At 36.5% G+C, this 19890-nt stretch overlaps 1 protein-coding gene across 1 annotated transcript in view; it reads left to right on the plus strand.

Annotated features, from left to right (window-relative positions):
- Nucleotides 1-4509: 4509 nt before the first annotated feature.
- LOC131682329 (clavesin-1-like) overlaps nt 4510-19890 on the plus strand; it is a 31579-nt gene continuing 16198 nt past the window's right edge. The window contains exon 1 of the mRNA XM_058963717.1: nt 4510-5267. Coding sequence (XP_058819700.1) covers nt 4835-5267 — 433 coding nt within the window. The 5' untranslated portion in view covers nt 4510-4834. The remainder of the gene's footprint in view (nt 5268-19890) is intronic.

Below are 19890 nucleotides of genomic sequence, written 5' to 3' on the forward strand. Positions count from 1 at the left end.
ATTCCACTTCACGAAAACTCAATCGTATTGAACAGAATTTAAAGTCAACGACCGCTGTGTTGGGTCGGAGCAGAGTTTTTTCGTCAACTTTACTCATGATGGCAAGAATAAATGAAATGCTTCCTTTGTTCTCGAGACAATACACACTAGATCGAGAGATTGCTAGTCGTTGTTCACTTGGTTCGATTGTACGTCTGACTTGAGCAGAAGTATAAAGTAGACTGCCATGAAAATTATGAAAATAGCTCAACATTCTTCTAAAGAAGCGTCTTTGTTTTAAGAAAATTTTGGAGAGAGAGCATTCAATTTCGCGTCCAACGACTAGGATTCGTCAGTATTTACCCCACCCCACTGCGGTACGATGAAACACTTTTTCCCGCGGATGCGGTGCGGGAAATGAGCTTTTACCGCGCGGTATTACCGCAACCGCACATCAAAAAATAATTAATAAAGTCTGCGGTATGCATTAAAATGTGAATTAAAGCTATGACTATTACCATTTGTGAAGGACGAAACTAGATTTATTTTCTTAACGAATGCTTAGCAATGTCATTAGTAGGAAAAACGCTCTATCAGAACGTCAGAGTTTTACTTATTACCCTACAATAGAGAAACGGAAAAAAATTTGATTGCTCTAGATTTCATAGACTTGACAATGATTTGAAAAGAAATTCGAATATAATCTGTATTCGAACTATCGCTACTTTTTTATATTTTGGTTATTCTAATATGATAAAACATACTGTTACTAAGAAATAAAATCTATAAGCTGTGTCCAATATAATTTGGCACCATTTATTTTAAGACATATTTTGAACACTATTTATTTTATATTCCAAAACAAAAATTTACAAACGAACCATTTCAAATACATAAAACGCACAATCCAATCATTGAAAAATAATTGAATTGTACTGTTAAATCCAATTTTAAAATGTATTATTTCACCCGATTCCTCTTGGCAATCGTGGAATTTATGAATCGTTTTCGATGATATTTTCTCAACTGTGAATTTTGTTTAATTTGGAGAACTTAATGAATTAATAATACTGAGACTTAAAAACAACCCATCAAAAAATGTAATTATCTTCATCAAACCAAACGAATTTGGAGGAATTGGCAGTAAAGGAGACAAATGTACGAAAAGCGTCCAAAATAAGAGGAGGCTGATTACCCTATCATTCGTTCTTCAACATCTCTTTTGATTTCTGTGTAAATTCACAATGAACTTTTCTGCAGTCCGTTTTATAAGATTCTTTCTCGACAAGTATGTTACATAACTTTATTTCACTTACGTCCATTGTTCGTCCAAGCGGGAGTATTTTCTATCAAATTGACAACTAATATTTTTCAGTTAGAAGTATTTTGTAACTTTTTGAAAGTAACGCTTTCGAAGTCAGTGTTTTTACAGTGCAGGGTATTGTGATTTTTTTTTGTAATTCTCAAAGCCTCCCTTCATATTGTGACAAGTGTCAAAGTTAGCCCAGATGCCAAATTTCGCATATTTTGGACAATTTTTTACCCCTGCCAACTTCCATTGAAGATTTTGCCATTGACATTACGGAAAAATATTAGAAAAAATACATAAAATGCTAGAACTTTCCAACTAGTCGTTAGAAAATTACATCACATGCATTTTTTATGGGAGAAATCGTAGTATTTGAATAAGAATACATCCGTTTCTTGAGAAATACAAAGTTAAGGTTTTGTGGTATTTTGTTTCTAAAATCCCCTATTTGTAATAACATTTCTGCTGTATGCTGCAAATCGTACAGTTTTTGCAGTTTTTCAAATGTTCAATAACTCTGTACCGGTTGAGATGGGATGGATTCCTGATTAGATGTTATGTCTAGAACGATTTTTTTCGTCAAATATGGCGTCGTTATTATTGATGAAATTCAACATGTTTTATATCACTGTATTGGGATACTGTATAGAAGTACGGGTGTTTTTTCTTTAATTTTTTTGTGAATTTCCTTTATGAATTAAAGTTTATTTTTACTACGAAAATGCAAAAACGTTCATTTCATTTTCATGTGTCAAAGTCATTGCAAATATGAACATTGAAAGACAAAAAAAAACAACTTCATTATTCCATTTTTTCAATTAACCGAAGAATAATTAAATTAAAAGATTTCCTATTAATTGCTGCGGAAGAACGTTTTTGTATGTGTAATGATAAAATAAAGCTACATTTCATAGGACTTCAGCGCTATGCTAATATTTAGAGGAATGACAATGTTTTACCTTGTTTCGAAAATATTTGTCTCAAAATGTAGGGTATTTTAGCAATAAAAATTGCAAAAGATGTATTTCTTCATAAATGTTACATTCTGAGGAGTCCGTCAAAGTTTTTTTTTTAATTTTGATTATAGAGATGTTAACCTTAGGGTCATTCGCCTCTTTGTCGGGTTAGAGAAATCTCTTTAGAAAGATCTCTAACCCTATGTGCGGGGTTGGGAATTGAACCCAGGTGAGCTGCGTACAGGGCAGTCAAAGTTAATTTTCGTGTAAATAAGAATAACACTTTATTATATATGGTTATACAGAACAAATGAATTATTTCAACACCATTTTTGAAAATACATTAATTTTACCGCATTACCGCGCGGTACGGTAAATGCAGTGCGGTTGAAAATGGCAGAGTTATTAATTACCCAATTAGAAACTTGCTCGCATGAACTCGTGCAATTAGTTCAAAAAATAATTATGTTCGAAAACTAATATTTCTATAAAGTTTCGATTTAACAAAAATCTCGATTTAACCTGAATGTTTGAATAGGAAAATATATATTAAAAATGCATCACTTGAAGAAATTCAGGAAGATCGGTTCAGTTTTCCATCGCGCAGAATTTTGGTTCGGTTACTATATCGATCTACATCTGTACAAGCTCCACGGATCCGTTTAGCTACCGCTATGAGCCGCGTCAAATAAACGAATTAAATAAAAAAATATTTGCAGCAGGCTATTCTGTGTTCATATGATCCCTGATTGGAGCTAGAACTGATGATTGCTCCTTTCATATTAGACGAACAACCTGAACACGACTTCTTTCACAAGTGAGCCACAGGTGACTGCTACATCTAGCTTTAAAATTGTCTAAAACTTGTTCAATAGTCTTTGAACATTACTTTCCAATAATTTCAAAGTGTTACTCTCTGGTATTAAAGAATTTAAAATGTTCCCAAGCTAACGTTTCGTGTCGTGTCAAATAAACAAACTGAATAAAAAAACACAGAAGATACATTGATATATACGGAAATGGAGTGCCCCAAGAGTTGTCATAATGCATAAGTTTATGCAAGATGAGTCTATAGCAACGGTTCGAACTGATGTTGACAAAACAATAAATGAAACGGCTCAAGTGCATTCTAGAATATGATCAGCAAGTTTTAAAATTATTTCATCATGCGAAACAATTAATTCTTCAAATATTATGACCCCTCATCATGACATGATTGATGTTCCTACAGGCATCTAATACTTTTCAAGCAGATCCCCAAAACGCATCGCTACCCACGTGATTCAACTGCTCAGCGCTTTTTGGAACAAGATTTCTGTGTGTTTGTTTGGATGTTTATCAACCAAGCGGCACAACAGAGGTCGGCATAACATCGCTGGACGTCATAAAACCTCGTTTCTTTGTTTACTACCCTCATCGGTGTATTCGGAAGGAATGTTAATGTACCCGAAAAGCACAATCCATTTACTGCAAAAGCGTCAAGCGGTGACCAGAGTCTTTACCAGTTGCAAACTATTAAGTATCTAATCAGTGGTCGATAAAAAGCCTTGCTAATAAAACAAATCATCAAATTATACTCGTTTATATAACATTTCAGAAGCGCATGGTTGTATAAAGCGATGATCTTGAAATGCAAACCCGCTAATCAGCTTTACCTTTCAGATGCCCTATTGCATTTAGTTCCGTTTTCAGAAGATTTTAATTAAGTTAATAATCGCTATCATCATAACAATATATTCACGTATTAGGGCAACCTATCTATTCTATCCCTAAATTTGTTTTGCCTAATTTCTGACTCGTTTTTTTTCAAAATTTTACATGTTTCCTGTTCCTATGTGTGCGAAAAGTTGAATAAACAAATTATCGTAATGTTAATCATCGATATATCAGAGCAGGTGTCAAAGTTAGGGATGTTTGTCCATAAATTAAAACATGCTTAAGTGTTGAATCAAGCAAATGATCGATCACAAACATAAACATCCCAACCGAACTCCAAATGCTAATGACCGAAAATGTCATTCTGCTGCGTAATGCTGACGAAACTCCGCAAAAGATCTGCACGATCTCGCACTCAGCGGAAACTTCCGACTGTGAGAATTCAAGCACCAGAACAGAAAAAATAAGTCGGAAAAAGCTACGCATCGTGGCAAGGCTAACCGGATGACAGTGGACCGAAACGCCTCAAGCATCGAGATGCGCACGAAACGTCACCACACCGCCGACCGAACAGCTGCCGCGTCACCACCACCACGCAGGTAATTCCAAAAAAGCGTCCAAACACGAAAGAAAAGAACTTGCACGAACCGCGGCCAAAAATTAGCACAACCTTTCTGTATAAAGCAGACGGACGTAATCGCGGCAGGCTTTATTCTACCGGCAGCTGGTGAGTGGTTTGCTTCGATCGCACCACAGCGAAGATCGGTATTTGTTTATTATTAAAGAAAGGTGGGGCCCCAAAGCTGTCCCAGTGCGCGCGTGTGGCGAGCTTACAAGTTGACTTTTATGTTCAAGAAGTTTAGTTACGTTTGAGCAAGAGTGCGCATCGCAGTGATTGGCGAACAAAAACAGTGAATCTTATTCAGCGAAAGTGATGTCGATAAAACGCAACGAAAAGGACTATCCTTATATCGATTTGGGCGACGGTTACACCATATACGTGCAGGCCGACGAGTACACGGATCCGGCGCTGAAAGCTAAAGCGGAACGGGAACTAAATGAAACACCGGAAAATGTGAAGAATGCTCTGGCCCAGTTGCGAGAGCTGCTCAGGGCGGAAACGACCCTTTTCGTGCCGATTGAAAGTGATGCGTTTCTGGTGAAATTTTTGCGAGCTTGCCGCTACGATGCTCGGAAGGCTTTTCAGATGATCCAGTTCACCTACCGGTTGAAGGCCAAGAGCAAGGAATATTACGAGAATACACCGAATCCGTCCTCGGTTCGGCATGTGTTCGAGGAGGGAATGGTGTGGTTTATGCCGGAACGTGATAGCGACGGAGCTGCGCTGTGTGTGATCGAAGTTGGAAGTGAGTTGATAGTTTTTGGGGCGAGCAACAAGGTGATAGAATAGTTTCTAAATTATTCCAAAGAAAGGAACATGATGTATTCTCCGATCGAACTTAATATGCAAACTTTGAATTCATTTTTCATAGAAATGTTTCGTTAGCAAGTGCGTTTTTGAATATATGTGTTCACATAATAATTATTTTAAAGAAACACTACGGACCAGCTGTTTCGGTAGTAAAAACGCATCAAACAGGAGAAATCACAAACCCATAGTGTCATGCGACCCGTGCTAAGGTTAAAATTGTTGAACACCCAGTATTAGTCCTCTGGGTTACTGCTCCCTTATCGTAGGTGGAGACTGAAAACAGGAGTCCCTAGGACAAGGTATAGTTTCGTGTCGATTTCTAAAATATGCCAGTCACGCCGGGAGCATTTTGGGTTTAACTCTTACTGTGTTATGCGAATATCTGACACAGTGAACCGTTATTTTCTTCGCAAATCGTGGGAATCCAATTATGATCGTGTCTCAATTATTAAACCTGATATGGTTCGCGATGTACGGATACATCCCAACTTGCTTGTTGTCCACTCGTTTTTGTGCAATATATTATGTTGTAAATGAAATGTATAGGTTTCTAGTCAATAATAATTGGAATAGCATAACTCAACCTCTATATTTGAAAGTTGCTTAACACTGCCTTTATTACTTATAACGACTAACCTAAGTGAAATGCCTCGTGCATGCATTCTTGCAAATAAGGCTATTTACGTTTATCTCATATCGGAGTTCAACACTCACGATATATGTGCTGTCGCAGTTATTCTGACTGTTGGTAACATAGAAGTCATATATGCCGTATAACGAGTCATCGCCTTCTGATTATTTTCAAAGCGTTGTATCATACTGTAACTGGGGCATCTCCGACATTAATCTGAGATATTCTGAACAGTTGTTTATAGGTAGTACAAATATACAATGTAGCAAAACAACCTACTTTTGCGAGGTCTGGGAGAGAGCAGGTGTTAGAAATACCGCTTTGCTCTGAATGAGTTTCGCATGAGCTGGGAAATTGGTAAGCTCCAAATGTAACTGAGCCGTCTTCATTCGGACATATATCGTAAAACTAAATCTACAAACTGGTACCTCTTATTAGAAAATTCGCCGACTAACTTCAAGTATTAGTCAACTAGATGAGTTGGAGGACGTCACAGGTTCGACTAACTCGTTCATAGTAGCATTCCACGAAGAAGTTTTTCTACTTCGTACTTCGCAAAATTTTCCAAGCGGAATTTTTTTTTGGACCAGTTCAAAATTTTTGGGCATGAGGACCCAACAGCCAACATAAACGTTTGGTTTTATTAGTGTTTCGGATTCTCATCGTTAGTAACTAACATCAACTTACTGCTAGTTAGATAAAATTAAACCAGCACCAAATTGGCACCAATTTGGTACTGTTTTGGGCTTAACGAGGCTAGCAGGTTAAATAAAGTTCTCTCCAAATCGGAAGATAATCAGAAAAACTCCTTAAAACCAGAGATGGTGTTCATGTGACGGACGAAAAAGATGTTCTTAATTGTCTCTTCGACGCACATCTTTCCCGTGTCGCTGCAAAAGGGATTTGATATTCTCATATATGTTTAAAAAAAATATACTTTTCAGTCTTGCTACCGGATAAGTTCCAAAAGTATGGCAAAAAATAACTGTTAGATTTATTTTCAAGGAGGAAGAAGTTACGAAGAAACCAAGAGCTTTGGGCCTATCAGCTGAAGCTCTTTTCCTCCACGATCACTCTGCTTTACGATGTTACTTACAACATTGAAAAGGCCTTCTCGCTCAAGCAACCTAGTTTAGGTGTATTCCTAGGGATTACAAGTACTTTGGCTATGTGTCCATTTAGTCTATTCTGGAAGCGAAGATTAAGCTTCCATACCATTGGTTCTAGAACCGTACTTTCATAAAGGAAACTTCTATATTGGAAAGTTACTCAACACTGCCTTCATTGCTTACAACAAGACAGGCATTACTAATCCACGTGAAATGCCTCGGTCATGCATTCTTGCAAATAAGGCTATTGACGCCTGTGCAATATCGCAGCTCAAACCTCGGGATATCTGTGCAGTCACAATTACACTGACTATCGATAACATAGACGAAAAGCATATATATTATTCAGCTTATCTACCGCATAACGAGTTATCTCCTTCTAATGATTTCAAAAGCGTTGTATCATTTTGTAGCAGAAAAGGGGCTTCCGCTCATTATGGGCAGTGATGCAAATACTCATCACATCAGTTGGGGCAGCTCAGACATCAATCAGAGAGGCTCTGATCTGATGGAGTACATAAGTAGTACAAATCTTCATATTCGGAATGTAGAAAATTGACCAACTATAGCGAGATCTGGGAGAGAAGAGATATTAGATATAACGCTTAGCTCTAAAAGAGTTTCACATGAGCTGGGAAATTGGCAGGTTCCAAATGAAACTGAACCGGTCATAAATAGATATTTTTGAATCATCTTGATAGCACCCTTGAATGGGGTAACATATCGTAACCCTAAAACTACAATCTGGTTTCTCTTTTTGGTTAATTTGGCGACTTAATGTCATGGATATTTTCCAACAATTGGTCAACTAGACGACTTGAATGATGTCATGGATACGACAAACTCATTGATAGTAGCATTCCACGAAGAAAGTTTTCTACTTTGTGCTGTGCAAAACTTTCCAAGCGGGAACTTTTTTTTGGACAAGACTAAAATGTTTTGGGTATGAAAACACAATACCTAGCATAAAAGTTTGGTTATATTTGTGTTTCCGGTTCTCATTGTCAGTAACGTACACCAACTTAATGCTAGTTAGATATGTCTAAACCAACACCAACTAACATTAAGTTTGTATTAGTTACTGACGAGAAGAAAAGAGATTTTACTAAAACTAAACAACTTAGCCATATTAAGTGTTTGGAAAAGATTTCGTTGTTTGTAAACCCCTTCTTTTTGCTAAAGCAACTGTCAGGGTGGTTCTAATTCTACCAAAATTAACAATTTATTCATTCTGACTAAAGCGAAATGACCTTAAACGAAGTTGTAGAACGACAAATTTTAGAAAAGTTTGCTGAAGTCATGTAAGCTCTATCTTTCATAGTTTTCAACAACAAATTTAAAATGAAAAGTGAGCGTGTTTCTTAGAAAAACTTTTATTCAAATAACTTTAATGGTATTAATATGAAACTGAAATTGTCTTCAAACAACTTCAAAAAGGGGGGGAGATAGTGTAGTTGGTAAATCGATTGCCTTGTACGCAGATCACATGGGTTCAATTCCCAACCCCGCATATAGGGTTAGAGATTTTTCTAAAGAGACCCGACAAAGAGGTGAATGACCCTAAGATTAAAACATCTATAAGCAAAATAATAAAAATCCTTCAAAATTTCTTCAAGGCGTAGTACCACATGTCTTACTATTTTCGTTGAAAAGTTATGAACAAACAATTAGGTTGTTTCGAATAACAATATCAATAACAAACAAAAGACTACAAATAAAGTTATGATTAGAATCCTAATTGAGCAAAAAAATGGCGAACACGATATTTTTTAAAAAAATCATTAAATTGATTTCAAAAAATCTATTTTTGATATTATGAGTGCTTATATCTTTTGAATAATAGACACAAGAGGTTTTATGTGCCAGAAAAAAATACTTGTTTTCAGAAAACATCTGAAGAATAGGTTGGAAATAAAAAAACCGAAAAAGTTATACTAAAAATTTGGTTTTTCATGCATTACCCTTTGTAATATGTTTAACTAACTTTGTCGGTGGACAATGAAAAAAATATAGTTTCGTCTTCATAATAAAATATTGCACTTTACAATACTATACTAGTCATGGGTGCGTTTCGACTTCGTCTCTTCAGAAACCGACACTAACTTTTTGTCGGAATAGATTAGCGCTGGCTTGACGTTAAATCCCTAAAACTAAAACACACTTTGCGTTTCAATCGACCGACTGGTCAAAAGTGATGTCCCGTCCGAGCAGATGTTCTGTTTATGCTGATCAGACACAGTGAAACCGAAACTCTTGGCTTAGCATAATACAGTGACACAATCTCATTTTCGTACACCGCTGTGCGGAATGCTTATATGCATTTTACAAGTAAAAATTAGTTCACGAGACATTTTATTTATGAGCATGATGACCATACAATTCGTAGTTGCTACTCCGTGATTGGCAAGAGCTGGCGAAATTGCACAAGGAATCAACGAATGGAGCCTGGGAGTTGCTTTCCATCCTCAATGTGCACGTTCCGACAGCTCAAATTTTTGATGTGTCCATAACGGCCACATCCTTACAGTCATCGGGGAAGGAAGGAAATGTTAGTGTGGCAACCGTTATTATGGAGACCGTGTATACCTCTGCATCTCCACGGTTGTCGCGGGAAGGAGTTATTGTTAGCGGGAGGGAATGGGTTACATAAATCAGGATTTACCTTGATAAGTGATGCAATCTATGCAACTTGTAGAAGTTTTATCATGTGTTTATTGCTCTGAGCAGCCGGCTGCCGAGAAATTTTAACAAATTTATCGTTTGTTGTATTAATATGGAAATACTCGGTGCTTGAAATAAACAACTTAAACTCCGGATAGCCGACTATCGGAACTGTTGCATTTATTAAATCGAACAAATATATTTGAAACGCAATAAGACTATTGCGTCCAGGTCTGAGTTCGGTTTTCTTCACCCAAAACAACAGCCATCAAAGATGTTGAATTTGGAGTCGTAGACAAGGTTTAACATCTTTCCAATATTCCAATAAAGTTGTTTAGTGTATAAAAAATCAATTCTTTGTTCTTCTCATTGATGAACAGCTTCTTGCTCAGAACACAGGAATTGTAATTGTCCGTTCTCCGTACATTACGAGCCGTACCAGAGCAGACTTATACTTAAATGCTATGATTCAATTTATTTATCATGTATATAACATTAATTTCCGATTTCGATTTTCCCAAATGTTTGCTAATTAGAAATCGTTTATCCCTCATCGTAAATTGTTTACAGTTCAAGTTTTTCGCAATATCTGTTCTGCATTTCGCCACCTCAAAGTTTTTAACAACATGTTAAATAGTTGGACGCAACCTTTGAACAATTTCAAAGGTTTTATGAAGTGATTTAGCTTCATTTTGGTGAGTAATAATTAGTTTCCGTCCCATAATGGCAGTTAGTTTACTTTTTTGACCATTACGTTAATTTGAGGGAATTTCTTAAACTAGTGTAGAGGAAACTGTGCCAATGAACCTTTTTTGTAGTCATGAAATCAATTTTTCTAAGTAAAACAATAAAAAATATAAATAACAGGCCTTAAATTACAAATTAAATGACTTTTCAAAAGTGTACGAATATGAAATTGTGCCATTTTCACACCAAGTAATGATTTTTTATGTGTAGTGTACGGAAACTTGCACACTTTAGATTACAAATGATAAGAAAATGACAGATGATGATTCTACTACCACATTTACAAAGCAATACCTATATTAAATTGCACAAATTTTTATGGAACAATATTAAACATATACACTAGATGTGTACGAATATGAGATTGTGTCACTGTATATGTTTTGTTGTAATGAGACAGACAATTTCGTGATTGGTGACAATGCGGGAATCAATTTTTTTTCATTCGAATGTTTGCACAACATTTTTTTTTAAATTTGTTCTGCAGGAGATTTGTATACACACATCGACTGGTATCGCCGGAAATATTTAGTCCTTAAAGAAACTTAGTTTCCAACGGCGGCCTATTAAATGAAAGTATTCTTACTATTCGTTAGTTAGTTGCTGTTCACAATGAATTAAGTTTGTTTAGTAATTGAATAATTGAGTGGTAGTTTTCTCTTAACTCGAATGTTCGCGAGCAAACCTTCTAGAGGACCTCCATAATGTGTCAAAACGATGTACAGTAACAGCAACAATAACAAAAATACGTTTTACCAGCACTCAGTAAATAAGGACCTAATCGTTTAACAATGAGTTTCCCCCACTTGCGACTGAGTTGCTTACCATATGTGAATAACACACACATACACGCAATTGCCTCTGTGCAAGGTATATGTATCAATACGATGCGCCATACAGTAATAATAAGGATATATGTATAGGGGAACCCGGGGCTATTCGGACCTACTTAAGCAAATCGCCCCCCCAGCAAACCAGCAATCGTATAAAAAAGTTTACAATAAATAACAATAAATTTACAAATAATGACAGACTACATCAAAATTAGAAATAGTGCAAGCAAAAATTATGTTTTGTTGTAAAAAGTTCATATAAAATGCAAATCTGTGATCGAAATACAATGTTGACTTGAAGTTATTTATTAGTCCACTTCAACTTAAAACAAAATTGTACATGCGGAATAATAAAGACAATTTTGAAACATAGTATAGAAATTAATTTGCAATTGGATTAAACTGCAAAATCGTTCAAAAAAATAGTCACCTTCTTATAGCACTTCGCAAATTCTCTGCCAAACTAGTTCAATATTTGAGCAATAAAAAATGGCTTGAGTACAGAGTGTAAGTTGTGATTTGACAAAGCGATAAAAATGATCAAATATAATCGTTGCTTGACAGTGTATAAATAGATGAGTACATAGCGGCTATGCTGGGAATACGAAGATCTCAGGTTCGAAACTGGAAGTAAATCGTAGCAGGTAATTTTAATAATTGATGTTCCAGTAACTCCAACCTCACCCATGAAAAACATATCTATCTACCAGTGTGGGCGTTACTGTGTCTTATAACAGAATTATGGAAATTTCATCCTGATTTTTTATTTTCATATTATTTTAAAAAAAATACTTCTCGTTACCACATTGGGGACCTTAAGCTGCATAAACCTTCATGTGTGATTGTAAAGTTGATCATATATAAACTATAAATGATAAGCTAGATGATTGTATAATGCTTCTGATTAGATCAAAACTCGTCGTAAATCACATAGTTCTACTATACCGATTTGTTTTACGTATATGGCCTCCACTTTTGTTCACATAGAAGAGATCTGTGCATTTTATACAATCAATTCATATCGTTGAAGAGTACAGTTAATCAAATTGCAACTTATTAAAGTGAATCAAAATGTTGGCTGGGCCTTTAGGTGGATAGATGTGAAAAAAGTTACCGATCCAAAGTCCTAATTGTTAGTTTGAAGCCTCAGCTAAATTTTGGTGCCATAAAAGGTTCATTTACTCCACTCAATGGCAGCACTAGTCGACGATTTACAAACCTCTACGTTTTTCCATCCTTTTACAATGTAAGGGTAATTCGGACCTCCCTAAGGGGCAATTCAGACCGTCATTTTTCTTTAATTTTTTTACAATGGAATTATGTTTACCTATTAAGAAGCAAAAAAATAATAAATTACTTTACAAAAACTTAATCTGGTATGTCACAGCTGTCGATTGGTGGCCCATGTATTTTCTTTTCTGTGGTGTGTGCAATTGTGTGCGCAGCCGCAAGCCGCTGAACGGTGGTTGACGGAATAGGGGGTCTGAATAGCCCCGTTCGCTCATGTCGCACAAAGGTGGTGAGCGTCTCGAAAATATCTCTATTTTCACCCAAACAAAAATCATTCCATAAAATAGGAGCCTCAAGCTTTCCAAAACACTTACCTTTTATTTTTTCACTTTTATTTGTTGCTTTAATCACGATTTTCCCATTATAATGATTTTTGTTTTGAGAATGGCAAAACAACGAAAAACGTTTTATCTCCTTTCTACAAAGAACAAAGAATCAACTTCATCACTCAAATTTAATGTTTCAGAGTAGCGGTTCCACGAATATGTACGATAGTCAGAAAGTCTTGCTATTTTCTGAGAAATCGAGGGGGTCCGAATTACCCCCACTGTCTTAATAGCCCCGGGTTCCCCTACGTAATGTTCGAGATTCGAGATTATTCGAGAATCGCCTTACCAGCACAACCAGACATGGATTAGATTTCATTGATACGACTATTGCGTTATAAATACAACATGCCTCTTTGAATGAATGTGTAGTTATTGATTTCATTAATTTAATAGATTTTATTGTTTTTGTTATTTCATTGACTTCGATGATTTCATTGTTTTCTTTAATTTCAATTTAAACATTTTGACATTAACATCAATTTACATGCTCTAGACAATTTAGCCGAATCAATTATATCTACATTTATCGGTTTCAAGCAATTATTCGCCAGATAGCGGTTTTTAGTTTGCTGTACGCCATCTTGGTTTTCAGTATTGAAACAAACATCATTTGTTGAACTGTTAACAACTACTCAGAACCAGCCATTTCGATATTGCCCCATCGACTCTCAACAACTAATTGAACTCAATTCAGATGTCTATTCGGCAGCACTGCACACGAATTTACTGCTTCTTCTTTCATCCGCAGCACCGTGTATAGAAAAAAAAATACCAGGTTCGGTTTTCTAAAGTCGAACCGAAACCGCTGCTTAGAATACATCAACACAAGTGACAGAAAAAAATGACCCCCATCGGCCCACCCCTGAGTCGATTCCTAGTCCCACCAGGAGTGTCTGCTCCAAATTTGAGCCAAATTGAACAAGTCTAGCTACCGGACCAACGTGCTTGAAGTTTGTATGGGATTTTTCGACAATTTACATGGAGAAAACCCACTTGCTCACATTTTCGCCGCTAGGTGGCACTGTATACATCAGATTATCACCAAAAGTGAAACTTAAGAAGATAATTTTATTATCTACAACTTTGTTGAAGAATGCAAAGCGATCCGACAATAGGAAAAGTTATTAAACTTTTAACGAAGTGATGTCTGAGTCAGTTTTGCATGGGGCCTAGCAGTGCATGGTAGTGTATCAGTACTAGGTTCTAACAAACTAAACATTTTTATGGAATAATGGTACTGCAATTCTTCCGAACATACTATTCAACTAAATCTAACCATTAATCCACAAAAATGTTTAGTTTGTTAGAACCTAGTACTGATACACTATCATGCACTGCTAGACCCCATGCGAAACTGACTCAGACATCACTTCGTTAAAAGTTTAATAACTTTTCCTATTGGAGTCGGATCGCTTTGCAGTCTTCAACAAAGTTGTAGATAATAAAATTATCTTCTTAAGTTTCACTTTTGGTGATAATCTGATGAATACAGTGCCACCTAGCGGCGAAAATGTGAGCAAGAGAGTTTTCTCCATTTAAATTGTCGAAAAATCCCATACAAACTTCAAGCACGTTGGACCGGTTGCTAGACTTGTCCGATTTGCTTCAAATTTGGAGCAAATACTCTTGGTGGGACTAGGAATCGACTCAGGGGTGGGCCGATTGAGTTTTCAAAAATTCATTATTTTTCTGGGCAGTCTAATGTACACGGTGCTGAGTGACTCGGTTTGGTTTTAGATACTGAGATTCGGTTGAGGTTTTCATTTCGTTTACTGTGTAAACGAAAACAAAACCTAACACGATGTGGATCACTCGTTTACACGTGTTGAGATTTTGAAAACCGTACCGGTGAATGTACGTACCGGTTGATTTTCTTACCCATCTCTGGCTAAGGGGCCCCTATAATTGAACAAGTATAAACAACTGTAGTAATATGATGATCAAAAAATATTCCCAGCTTCACAGTATCGTTTCCACTTCATACCACCCCGAGACTCTTTCCCAAATTTAAGCCAAATCAGTCAACCATATTGACATTATTTAAAAAAATAAAGTGGGATTCAAAATATAAGCAACGTTGCTGATGTCCAAATATTGTCATGGACTTATTAACTACGCTGTAGTATTGCCAGGCGGTATAATCTCACCTTGATAGTTGGAAGACGTTGTTTGAGGATTAAGGGTGCTTCCATAAAGAAGGAGGAATGTTTGGGTAAGGTGTGTTGAACGACTATTATTGGAACGCTATCAAGAGTAGCATAAATGTCATCATACATACTCCACAATGTGCAACCATAACGAAGCACACTGCTGTTAATAATTTCTGGAATACGTTTGGGTATTGGCATTCGCAGTCAAACAACTTATTTTTTGATAGTCCGACGTTTCGGCCGTTTTTGGTGGCCTTTTCCAACTATAATGAATCTGTATTTAGATGTTTGGTTTTAGATTTACAGTGTTTAATGTGAACTCACTTATCTGTGTGTCGCTATTGTCATGGATATTTCAGATCCCTTTCAAAAAACTACAGTGATATGGTGAGCGCAAAGTGTCAAGCGGGGATCTTCGGGAATAGTGAGCTTTAGCTGAACTGTGCGTTAGTGCATATGGATTTGAGGAGCTTTCGAATTAATGATTTACCGTGTTGGGTGTGTTGATTATATGACACATCACCAGCACTGGTAATGTTTATGAGCGGTAGGTTCGATCGATGAATTCAGTTGCGGTTAAACAAAAATCGTGTTGGTGTTGGATGCTGTGCAGAATGAGAGCTGTTTTTTTTCTCCAAATTCTATCATTTCGGCATCTGTATTGGTTGTTCCAGCTTCGATGATTTTTTTTAAATTTTTTGGTGCTGGTTCGGTGTCCGCTAAATCGTGTTTTTAATTAATTCTTTGTCATACCACACGCACACGGGATGCTGTAGATGATGTTGCAATGTAGTGAGGGATCAACGGGATCTTTGATGTTGTTTAGTGTCATTGAGACGGTTCTGATTGTTTTTTGGGGCAGTTATGACGTTGGGATAGTCTGGTTTCAAGCATCGAACGAGTGTGTTGGTCAATATCGGGATGTATGGTAGAGATCGGTACGTTATTTCGTTTATTTTGGCTTTTTAATTAGGATATTGTATGCTCTCGGATGGTGATTCTGGAACAGTTTTTCGGCTGATTTGATTGCATCGGTGAATTTTGCTAAGCAATCTATTGATGAGTGAAGTTAAATAGTCGTTCTGGCGTAGATGCTGGAAAATGACTTTTTTCTGTTCAGCTAACGTTTGGTTGGTGGTGAGGAGTGTGACTTGATTTATGACGTTGGAAGCTACGTTGATTTTGATGTGCAAGCGCGCGAATCGTCTCGAAATTTGTTTCTTTTTGTACGCATTTGGTTCTGTCGAAAATTCTTTGAAAAATTGTCTCTTTTTTGCATGAATTGTTGTAGATTTTTGAAATATATTCCGACGGACGCTTTGTGCATTCTTTTATTGTGTACCGGTTCGGGGAGGAGTAGAAAAAGAACTGGTAATAATAACAGTATCCCTATTCAACAAATTGGTGTTTCGAAGACAGCCATTAACATGCTCACTATTCGATATAAGAAGTGTTCAATACCTTAGTTGTAACATAAAGTTTGTTTGAAATTGCTTTCAAAACGACACAAAAGATTACTCGAATCTATCAATATGATCGGTAAAATTTGTTTCAATATCAGGTATATAAAAGACGCCGAGTGCACGTTGCTGCGACCACTAATATCCCTTGTCCAAAAACTGAGGGTTTGAATTTAGCTAGGAGAACTGCTGATATGAGTCACCATACTAGAATATATATAAAAAAATAACGCTACCAAATGTCCGAGGCTCTTCAAATATCCTCAAACGCACGCAAATTTGCCGTGACTCATTTATTCACACCTAGGGGAAAGCCAGGGTTGATATGTGTAAACACTTTCAAAAGGGCATTTTCAATTTTTTTTTGGGATTTCATGACGTTTGTCTTCAAGCTGGTTCATTTTTTAGATAAGGCGGATGCACTAAAGAGCAACATTACTTGTCTTGTGTTAATCTAAAACTGACCAGGCAAAATGAAGCATACAAAATCCGAGCAAAAAGTGCCAAGTCTTCGTAAGGCTTGAAGAAGTCACTTTTAGGCACTTCCGTGTGAATTTGTCAATATACAGACTCATATGTGACGTAGAAATAAATATTTTTCCACATCCTCCGATCGCATACCAATGGTTGGTTAGTTTGATTGCTGTAGTTAAAAATAAATTGAAACTTAAATCGAAATGTTGAATTGACGTTTTAATTGGTTCAATACTCAATAGTCATGCAGGGCCTCGTTTCCTGCCGCTCTGATGCCCTATAAACATCTAGATCAGCTGGGATACGGTGCAATGTGCGGTTCCAAGCAGTTACAGATCTATAGTTATCCCCACGCTGAAAAGTTACGAACAATTTTTTTTTTTGAAAATTAGTCTATTGAATAGTTTTATATTCATCCTAAGCGCGGCACAGTGGCTCAAAACAGCGTTTTGAGGTACTTAATTCATTGGAGTCAAAACTGTCCGTATTATCGCTTTCTCATATTCTACAATGTTTGTGTATGTAAAAAGCGCCATCTTCTGGCAATATTATTTTTTTTTAAATTGATCATAGTAGGCTACAGAAAATTTAACTTTTGAACCGAAAGAGATAGCGCTTGGCTGTCTTCGACAAAGTTGTAGAGGAGAGTATTCTTATAAATTTTGCAGAAGACATGTTGTCTCTGTCACTCATAGTAATCGAGTTATGAGAAGTTCTCTATGGTGAACTTTTTTTTCCTATTTTTACTTATAACTTTTGTATTTCTGATTTTTCGCATTAATAATATTCTAAGGTATTTTTTATCATCACAAAACACACAACTTTTCCGAAGAAACCAGATAGCTGTGAATGCTGTGTAAAAACTTATAGCTGATTTTGATTTAATTTTGGCCTGTTTTCGAGCCCGTGTAACTTCACTATCGGCAAAAATTGTAATTATACCATCAATTATTCTGATAGAACTAGGTTTCACCTACTAAACGAAGGTAAAATTGTTTGTCCATAATTACCCGTTCAAAAGTTATACACTTTTGAAAACTTTATGTCTGGCCGTTTTGAAGTCGAGCGTATGGCTCACTGAACGAGTAGGCGCTGGTGTTCAAAGACGCTTTCGCTTGATTTCCTGAGTGACGCGCACTCTGTGTACTAGCGCGTCTGCCGGAAGTTTAACACTGATTTTGAATGATTTTCCAACGGGTGATATACAGTTTCATCTCGGTCCAGATTATCGTATGAATGTTAGCTTCAGGGCAAAAAGATGATGCATAAAATTGCTGCCTTCACCACAGTCTGAAATATTTGAAAATATCCAGCAGGTTAAGGCAGCAATTATATGGAAAATGTGTATCTTTTACTTCTTTATCCATATCCTGAAACTAAAATTCATGCGGTAAATCGGACCGAGATGAAATTGTATATCACCCGTTGGAAAATCATTCAAAATCAGTGTTAAACTTCCGGCAGACGCGCTAGTACACAGAGTGCGCGTCACTCAGGAAATCAAGCGAAAGCGTCTTTGAACACCAGCGCCTACTCGTTCAGTGAGCCATACGCTCGACTTCAAAACTGCCAGACATAAAGTTTTCAAAAGTATATAACTTTTGAACGGGTGATTATGGACAAACAATTTTACCTTCGTTTTGTAGGTGAAACCCTGTCCTATTATAATAATTGCTAGCATAATTACAATTTTTGCCGATAGTGAAGTTACACGGGTTCGAAAACAGGCCAAAATTAAATCAAAACCAGCTATAAGTCTTTACACAGCATTCACAGCTATCTGGTCTCTTCGGAAAAGTTGTGTGTTTTGTGATGATAAAAAATACCTTAGTACATTGATAATGCGAAAAATCAGAAATAAAAAAGTTATAAGTAAAAATAGGAAATAAAGCAGTTCACCATAGAGAACTTCTCATAACTCGATTACTATGAGTGACAGAGACAGCATGTCTTCTGCAAAATTTACAAAAATACTCTCCTCTACAACTTTGTCGAAGACAGCCAAGCGCTATCTCTTTCGGTTCAAAAGTTAAATTTTCTGTAGCCTACTATGATCAATTTTAATAAAAAGTAATATTGCCAAAAGATGGCGCTTTTTACATACACACACACCGTAGAATATGTTAAATCGCTAATATGGACAGTTTTGACTCCAATGAATTAAGTACCTCAAAACGCTGTTTTGAGCCACTGTGCGCGGGGCCCCTGGCCCTGGCCCAATGTACGCACGCGTAAAGACGGTACTGTTTGACATTTCTTATTTCCATAAATAGTTTCATGTTTTCTACATATATTTATAAGAACATTTAGATGTTAGAGTTTAAAGGTAATTCCATTTATATACAAAATAAAAAGAAGAGGGCCTAAGTGGGAGCCCTGGGATACGCCAGAGGTTACACGAATTGGTTCAGAGAATATATTCTTAAAGGGAACTGTTTGTTCACGTTTCGTTAAATATGATTTCTTTGAGATCTTTTTGCAGTTTGAAAAGTAATAAAAGTATGTCAATACGGTTGAATGCTTTACTGAAGTCCGTGTAGAGCGTTTCTACATGGTTGCCATTGTCCATTGCATTTACAGTAGGGGAACATGAGGAGACTTGACCAGGTTTTCAGCTAAAACTGCATGAATCTCTAAAAAAGCCTTCAATCCCCCAAAAATCATTCAGATATAATGCGCAAAGTTATTGCGCGTCTTCATGATTTTTTGCAGAATTTTTAATTTAATTTTTGAAAAGTTACAAAAGTTTTTCTGTGATCGTTTTTTCTGGTCAAGTCTCCCCATTGCGGGGAGACTTGACCAAGGCGTGGGGAGACTTGACCAAGAGAATTTTGAAAAATCATAACAAAAAATAATGACATAAAACATACTGTA

Source organism: Topomyia yanbarensis, chromosome 2 (assembly GCF_030247195.1).
Source record: "Topomyia yanbarensis strain Yona2022 chromosome 2, ASM3024719v1, whole genome shotgun sequence".
Classification (NCBI taxonomy): domain Eukaryota; kingdom Metazoa; phylum Arthropoda; class Insecta; order Diptera; family Culicidae; genus Topomyia; species Topomyia yanbarensis.